At 30.0% G+C, this 8497-nt stretch overlaps 1 protein-coding gene across 1 annotated transcript in view; it reads right to left on the bottom strand.

Moving 5' to 3' along the window:
* Positions 1-203: 203 nt before the first annotated feature.
* LOC129314011 (uncharacterized) overlaps positions 204-8497 on the bottom strand; it is a 47145-nt gene continuing 38851 nt past the window's right edge. Inside the window, exons 6-10 of the mRNA XM_054957391.1 lie at positions 2389-2476; positions 1784-1992; positions 1605-1696; positions 1236-1385; positions 204-1148 (exon numbers count right to left, since the gene is read on the bottom strand). Of these exons, the coding sequence (XP_054813366.1) occupies positions 204-1148; positions 1236-1385; positions 1605-1696; positions 1784-1992; positions 2389-2476 (1484 nt within the window). The remainder of the gene's footprint in view (positions 1149-1235; positions 1386-1604; positions 1697-1783; positions 1993-2388; positions 2477-8497) is intronic.

The following is an 8497-nucleotide window of genomic DNA, read 5'->3' as shown; positions in this document are numbered from 1 at the left end:
ACATCATGCCTATCTTCTTCTTACCCTTTCTTAGCAAATCTAGTCAAGGCCTAAGGGAATGGCATATCCCTTGGAATAGGGTCCCCAATTTGATATTCTTTTGGAGGTTCTCTTCTTCCCAACACCTCTTTCTCTTTAGGCTTGCTTGAATCATCCTCATTTTTCTTGGAAGAAGGGTGAACTGTGGCTGTTCTAGCACTGCCTTAGCCTTGATTTGAGCTCAATTTTGCCTCTTTTGCTTGAGCATGTAGGGCTGATCTTGCCCCATTTTCATCCTCAACTACAATCTCTTTAATAGAATCATCCTTACCATCAATTACTTGAGGACTTAGAGAGGTAGGAGGCATGTTCTTGAGGCTATGTGAGGCACTTGGATGCACATTTATCTTGCTGTCACAGCAAGTGGAATCACGTGGAGAATCAAGAGAAAGTGGGCTTCCTTTACAAATTTGAGAATTCCTTGAAATAACCTCATTAGGCTTGCTTCCACCATGGTTTGAGGCACTTGGAATGGATTCAAGAATTCTTCCACTCCTTAACTCAATTGCACTAAGGCTCTTTAGATTGATGACAGGTTGAGTTGGAAGGTTTCCACTTCCTTGAGCTTGGCTAATGCTATTTGAATTTCCAAATTGTTGCACCACCAAATTAGTGCTTTGTTGTTTTGATTCAAGATTATCCATCCTCTTTAGCAATATATCCATTTTCAATTCTGCTCTAGACACATAGGAATCAAACTTTTGGCCCATGGAAAACATAGCATCAACTATCCTCTCAAGGTAGGAATACATTTGTTTATCAACCCCACCATCTTGAATAGGGATCACTTGAGAATTCTTAGCTTGCACAATCTCTTGATTACCCTTGTAGCTAAAGTTAGGGTGTTGCCTCCAACTTGGGTTATAGGTGCTCCTATAGTTAGCCTCAAAATTATTCATTGCCCCTTGATTATGTTGATAATTGTAGGGCCTTTGTTGTTGATACATAGCCCCAACATCTTGAGCATGCATGCAATTAGAGGTGACATGCATTGTGGAATTGCATATACCACAAATAGAAACCACTAGAGCATTGGACATAGAAGCAATTTGAGCTTGTAGAGGATTGGAGATAGACATCTTGAAAAAATCCAATTGAGAGTAGATATCCTCCAATTGGGAATTAGCAATAGAAGATTAGCCAACTTGGTGAACACCCCTTGCATCTCTTGAGCTATATTATTGGTTATTATTTACAAGCTTCTCCAACAAGGCCCATGCATCATCCAGTGGAAGATCTAATAGAGAACTATTTGCAGCAGCATCTATGGTCTCTCTATCATGGATTTGCAACCCCACATGAAAATAATCAATGAGGAACTTCTTGCCCACATTCAAGTATGGACACTTTGCAAGTAACTCAAGAAACCTCATCCAATACTCATAAAGAGATTCTTGAGGCTATTGTTGAATCCCCATGATTTGCTTCCTTAGTTGAAAATACTTGGTCGCTGAACAATATTTCTCAAGAAAGCAATTTCACATTTCCACCCAAGAATTGATGGTCCTTGTGGCAAGAGTATTGAACCATGTGATTGCTTTATCCTCAAGAGTAAAATAAAAGACCTTGAGCATCAAATTCTCCAAGTTTGCTGTGGGAGGCTTCATGGTTGAACAAACCCTCTCAAGTATTTGAACATGCCTATTAGGATCCTCACCTACAAGGCCATGGAATTTTACCAAAGCATTAATCAATGAACGTTTGATTTCATACTCATTTTGTTCTTGTAAATTCAAAAACAAACCACTAGGTCTAAATGTGTCAGTAGGTGCTACCATCTCTCTAATACTCCTCCTAGCAGGTATTTCATGTTCATTAGCATGCAATTGATCAGCCATACTGTCAAAGATTGCAGAATTATCAACTATGGTGTTGGCAAGAGAAGAAGATGCTAAAAACTCTAAGTATTGATCTCTAAATTCAATATAATTTTCACCAAGTTCTTTACAAGTCCTACAAGACATATAAAGCTTAGAACACCACAGAAATAGCACTGGACTGAAGAAAAATAAAAAATTCAAAAATAGGCAAAATTTTGAAAACTGACAGAATTGAAACACACTGAAGTAGTATTTTTGTAAAAAATTTTTAAAAGTGAAAAAGACAAAATTAGCAAAAACTCAACTAAAAAATTGAAGCTAAAAAACTGAATTAAATTCATGAATTTTTATAAAAAAAATTTCCAAGTAGGGAGAGAGATATGCTTATCTAAAGTCAGCCCTGTCTGCCTGGAGTGTCACTGGGAGTCAGCAGTGGACCTTATGTGCTTGTTCAGTGCACAACTCTCTAGTCCTAAATCAAATTGAGCTGAATTTTTACCTAAAACATTAAACACATAGAAGGTTATACAGTCCAATTTTCAAGCAAAAATTCACAGTCAATTCTTCCCAGTATTTTTTCGAATTAGGGTCTTCTGCACTGGAAATTCCAGTGAACCCTGTTTCAGTCAAGCAAAAATTCAACCAACTTAATGGCCGAATTAGCAATTGTGTTCAATAGAAAAAATGTTTCTAAGGATGGTTTAAAGTACTTGAAGTTCAATTAAATCACTTCTTATTGCTTTGGTTTTTCATAAAATTGTGCTATTATCACATATTATAAATATCTTACTGACAAATGTCGATATATAACCCAGCAGTTGTATTATATATGCAAAGTTAAACTTATCTAATGTAAGTATATGAGGAGAAATGTAATTTCTGGTCATGTCTTTACTTGGTTATCTCAACTTATATTTCTTCATCCATATGTTGTTGAGAAATTTTTCCTAGACTTGCGTTGCCATTACCTATTTCACGAATGTTATTGGTTAGTTATTTTTAATAGGAGTATACAAAACTATTCATCATATTCTAGCAAGGGATTCATTTTCATTTTCTTGCCTAGGGAAATCGTCATATCCCTTTTGGCAATTTTGAAATTATGATCACAATTTTCTTTAAGAAAAAAGCATAAATGAGAATGAGAGAATCAAATTTTTTTTTTTGGGTCATAAGTATTCTCCTAGTGGAAGAAATTCTATTTGAAGTACAGCTGAGCACTCATTGTGGGCACCTATCTTAGTGGGGATTTCAACCTTAGTTTATGATGTTGTGAGAGACTAACTCCTTTTTCTAGACCCAACACCTCCATTGGTAGAAAATCATTTAAATTCAGGTATTTTTGTAAACATTTATTTTGCACGAGTTATAAAATTGGATATTAAAAGGTGAATTCTTATATAATAACGCCCATACTATTCAAATTCCCAAAAATCCATAACGTTGCCACTTGAAAAATTATGGAAATATAATTAATTTCCTCTTTGATTGCTACATCAATGAAACTCTAAAATGACATACGAGCATCTAATTCACATAATTTCAACATATCAATAATATTAATTGACTTTGGAGCATTGAAATTACTATAACATTACATTAGCAGCAAAACAAATTTATCGATGAACAATTATTTATTTGTTTATTTTTGTTAGTTTGTATGTGAAATTAATAAAATTATTTGCTTCTCCTTTCTCAATGTCAATTCAAACTCATGACAAGTGGGAGAGCTGTTATCTTGAAGGAGCCACAACACTCAAATGTGGAAATGTTATGAACAATTCTAATTTCAACAAACATTTTGTCCCACTTCCTCTATATATGCCAAGGGACACGAGTTTACTTGACTTGAAAATACAATACTCTTTAATTAAGAATTGTATAGAGACTAATGTGTCATAGTCAGATTCTATCAAAATAAAAATCTACATCATTGTGTAATTTTTTCCACAATATAGGTATATGAATTGTCATGACTAGGATAATTATGTATAAAATTAAATATGAATTGTCATCATTCATGACTCTTTTTTTTTTCCCTCTTTGGCCATATTAACGAGTTGTGTAGAAAGACAAGAAAGCACCACAATTCCTAGAACCTTTACATTATCAATGAAATGACTAAAATAAATATTCTTAAATGATTTTTATTCCATTGACCTATCATTGTGCCATTTCTTCACACTAGGGGCAGACCCTGTTATATTTAATTGGGCCCCTACCACTCGTTGCCATTAATTTCCTCTTTGATTTATTTTTTTTATAAATTTTCAATATTTATTATTTTCCCTCAAATCATCAAATATCTAATGGTTCAAAATTTTACGTAATTTATTATAAAAAAGACCTAGGTATTAAATTTATGTATTTAATTTTTTCAATGAAATAAGTAGAATTGGATTTTAAATAAAAATAGAAGATGCTAATGATAAAAGAGAGTTATAGATTAAGCAATGGGTTCAAAAACCATATATTTTTTTCTGAAAATATCATGTGATTTTATAAAAATACAATCTATATATAAGCTTAAATATTTGATTCTTTTAAGTTACAAAAAAAATTTAATTAGTAACAGATATTGATTTCACAAATATACTTGGCCTCCCTTGAGTTCATAAGTTGGTTCCGCCCTTGCCTTACACAACAAATATATGAATTCATATGAACTTAATTGACATATTAATTGTACTCAAACATCAACAAAGATATATTATTGTCCCATTTCCTCCGTGCCAAGCACTTATGAGTTTACTTGACTTGGAAATACACCACTCTTTGATTATAAAAATCAAATGTATTTTAAAAAGTATTTAGAGAATACGGTGTGACATAGTCAAATCCTTTAAAAAAAAATCAATATCACTGTGTATTGTTTTTCCACAGTATAGATATATGAGTTATCTTGACTATTGACTAATCGAAAAATTTATAAAATATGAATTGTCACTATTCACCTCTTTTTCTCTTTGGCCATATTAATGAATTGTGTAAAAAGACAAAAAAGACTGAAATTCATAGAAGCTTCACATTATCAATAAAATGATGACCAATATTAATATACATAAATTATTTTTATTCCATTAACCTATCATTGTGCCATTTTCTTTATGCAATGAATATATGAATTGATATGAATTACATTGATAGAAAGATTTATCTTTTATGAATTACACTAATAGAAAGATAACCATCTAGAATCCAACTCTCCTAAACTTTCATTTATATTAAAAAAGAAAGATAACCGCAATTTATAATTTTTTTGCAGTGTAATTTAACAATAACTTAGTAGTTGGGTGGAAGCATGGTTTTAGTTTAATTTTTGTTATTAAAAAATAGTTAAGAGGTTGATCATTAGTGTATTTTAAAAATAAATTTAAATATAATAAAAAATTGGACTTATAATATAACTTGGACCTCAACTTTGATTGAATTTAAAAGCAAATATAACGGTGCTTATACAAATTGATATCAATGCCAAGTCCAAGGAATAATAATAATAATAATAATAATAATAATAATAATAATAATAATAAAGTGAAAAATATAGGAGTTTTGTTGACTTGGTCTAGAACGCTGTTTCCATGTCTTATTAAATAGCATTATTCTAACACCTACCTATTTGCTTGTTTATTAGTGTACAGATATTAATGCGAAAATGATATTTAATTACTTGGTCAGGAAAGGATAATTAATTGAAGATGCAAACAAAACATAATTTAAGAATTTTTTTTGTCAAAGTATTTTCAGAATATTATTAATAAATAAATCTAGCATCTTAACAAACATGTATTTGCCTCACTTAGTTAATATATTCAGAAAAATGATAATGACAATATGTTTTATGTCTGTGTCTTTATACTTTTTTTCCTAAATTTCGTATTATTTTAAATGATTTATCAATTACCTGAAAAAATTTTCACAAGTCATAGAATAACTTATTTTTGGCTAATTTGTATTTGAAATATCTAACATTCATTTTACTTCAATAATAATATACAATCATAATCTGAATCCTTTTAATAAAATAATTGACAAGGAGTATTTATTTTCCATAAGGGGCTATATTATTTTAATAAAATAACTTATTTTTTATCCTTGTAACAATATATAAGTTGACATTGAATTAGTACAAGAGTAGAACGATGATATGAGATTCTTTTTCTTTGCCCATAACATTAATGAGCTGTGGGATATATGAGAAATTTCCTCACTCACAGAACCTCAAAGATTTAGCGATTATTTAAAACGACAATATAATGTTCTAATAAAACATTGATTTGAAAAATTATTGATGTAAAAGTATTTCATTTATGATTCGTACTTTACTTTTGGCTAATTTTTAAGTAACACAACACTTATTTACATCTAATTATATATAAAATAAAAATTTATAACAACAACAACAACAACAACAACAATAATTGTTAGAGAATGTGCAGCCTATTCAAATTCTCGTGAAAAAAAAAAATAATCCATACCATTGTGTCATTTGTTCAGCACTAGGTATGTATAATTTGTTTTTTCTTTTTTCACGTTATTTTTGTGAAAGATCTGAGTTTTTTGACTAAGAAAATTCATGACTTCTTCTTTTATTATTATTATTATTAGTGAGATGAAAACAAGTAAACATCCAAAATTAGAAAACCTCAATATTGTCAATCGCATGACCAAAATATTATTTGCATTAAATCACTGTGCCATTTTGGCCACGCAATGAGTATATTAATCATATTATTATTTGAAGTTAAAAAAAAAAGCTTATGTCCACTTCGTCCATCAATTTTGTTTTGTTTTGTTTTTTAGATAAAAAAAACATTCTATTTGTCTTGTTCCAACCCATTTCATTACAACTTATAAGCACTTCATCTTCCATGTGTAGAATACATAAGCTAAATTAACACTGTGAATCATTAGGTCTGAAATTTTAATGAGGCTTTGGCCATTGGGCTTCAGCACTACTAGGTTTTTCTTCAATATGATAAACAAAGGATTGTGCAAAGGAAATCAATGCCTTCAATGGTTCGAGCTTAGAAATATAACCCGAAAAAAAAAAAGAATCATATTAAAAAAAAGAAAAAGAAAAAGAAAATTCATTTGGTATCTAACAGACAAAAAATAACCTATGTACGTTTTTAGAATTTCCTTAGGTGTTAAATTTGTGATCTGTCCACGCAATTTAGAATATGATTTTGATCTACACACATTAATTCCAAACCAATTATATCTTCGAGCTTTAAAACGTTGCCCAAAATTAGACCACTATACTTGGGCTTAATTATGTATTTGTCACATGTTTTTTAATATTTATATATGTTCAGTCCACTGTATCATTAAGCCTTAAAACATAATCTTTAGGGATCAAAATTCCCTTGTTTGGATCAATTCATATTTTCAGTACATGATTAGGATTTCACTGTTAAATACTTAAACATGCCTTATACATTCCTCAATCAATTATATCAATCTCTTGATTTCTTTTGACATTAGCTTAAATTTTGCACACCTTGAAACAAGTGGTTTTATAATTCTACAAAAAATTATAACCGTTCTGTTATAAAACCCAAGGCACATCGCTCAAGACATTGCATGAATAGAAGAATTATAAAATATTATGTGAGTGAATTTTGTAGCTTTTATCATTTTCCGTGGACTATTCAAGGAACTCTAATGTCATTTGCAAACTTGAAAAAATTGTTAGCAAACAAAATAGCAGCAAATATCAAAGATATCCTTTGGGACTGGGTTTAGATTGATCAAAATCTTATGGCAATCGAAACATAGAAGATATAGGAAAACTGATAGGAATCAGGTTTGTCATGGCAGCCAAGAAGGTATTAAAAAAAAAACAATGGAGAAGAAGCAAAAAACTAAACTCTTTTTAAAAATATGATAGTAAAAATGCTAAGGATGGTAATTTATAAGTTATAATATGATAGATAAGATTTTATTATAACCAAAATGGGTTAATTAATGTTTTGAGTTTATCTATTGAAGATAAATATCACAATTAGCAAAATATCTTATAACAAATCTCAAATAATCTTAAGAATGGGTAACAAATTATTAATCCTATCACAAATAGATTTACATTCATATTCATATTGATTTGTTAATCCTTGAATCTCCAATTTTATCTTTTGAATTGGTTAAAATACATGCAATTTTAATAAATGGTTAAACCCCATAAGCAATCCCCACTTTTATCTATTGAATTGGTTAATATATGTAATTTCTTAATTTGTTAACTAGTTAAAACAGAGTAAGATTCATATGGTATTTCTTGAATCTCAGAAGCAATCTCCAATTTTAATTTTAAGATTACTATATCAGCATAATATCCAATTTTGATTTTAAGCTAAGATGGATTCAAGAGATTTAAATGAAAAAAAATTACTTACTATATTAGCACAATATCTAAAGAACTAACATTGATAAATGACAAGTCAGACAAACAACCAAATAAATTAAAGAATCCCTCTTCCCAACTAAGTGAGTAAAATCTCAATGATCAATTCTTATTTATATGCATATAAGCACTGGATTGAACTGAAACAAGAAGGATTAATGGATTTTATCTAATTGACAAATTTAATCATCCACCCTTGTTAGCATACCTATGATATCTTTGTGAAATGTGC

This window comes from Prosopis cineraria, unplaced genomic scaffold (genome assembly GCF_029017545.1).
Source record: "Prosopis cineraria cultivar Desert tree isolate PC_DT_omini unplaced genomic scaffold, ASM2901754v1 PC6, whole genome shotgun sequence".
NCBI lineage: Eukaryota > Viridiplantae > Streptophyta > Magnoliopsida > Fabales > Fabaceae > Prosopis > Prosopis cineraria.
Note: the sequence above shows the minus strand (reverse complement) of the source record. Positions and strands in the feature narration are given on the sequence as shown.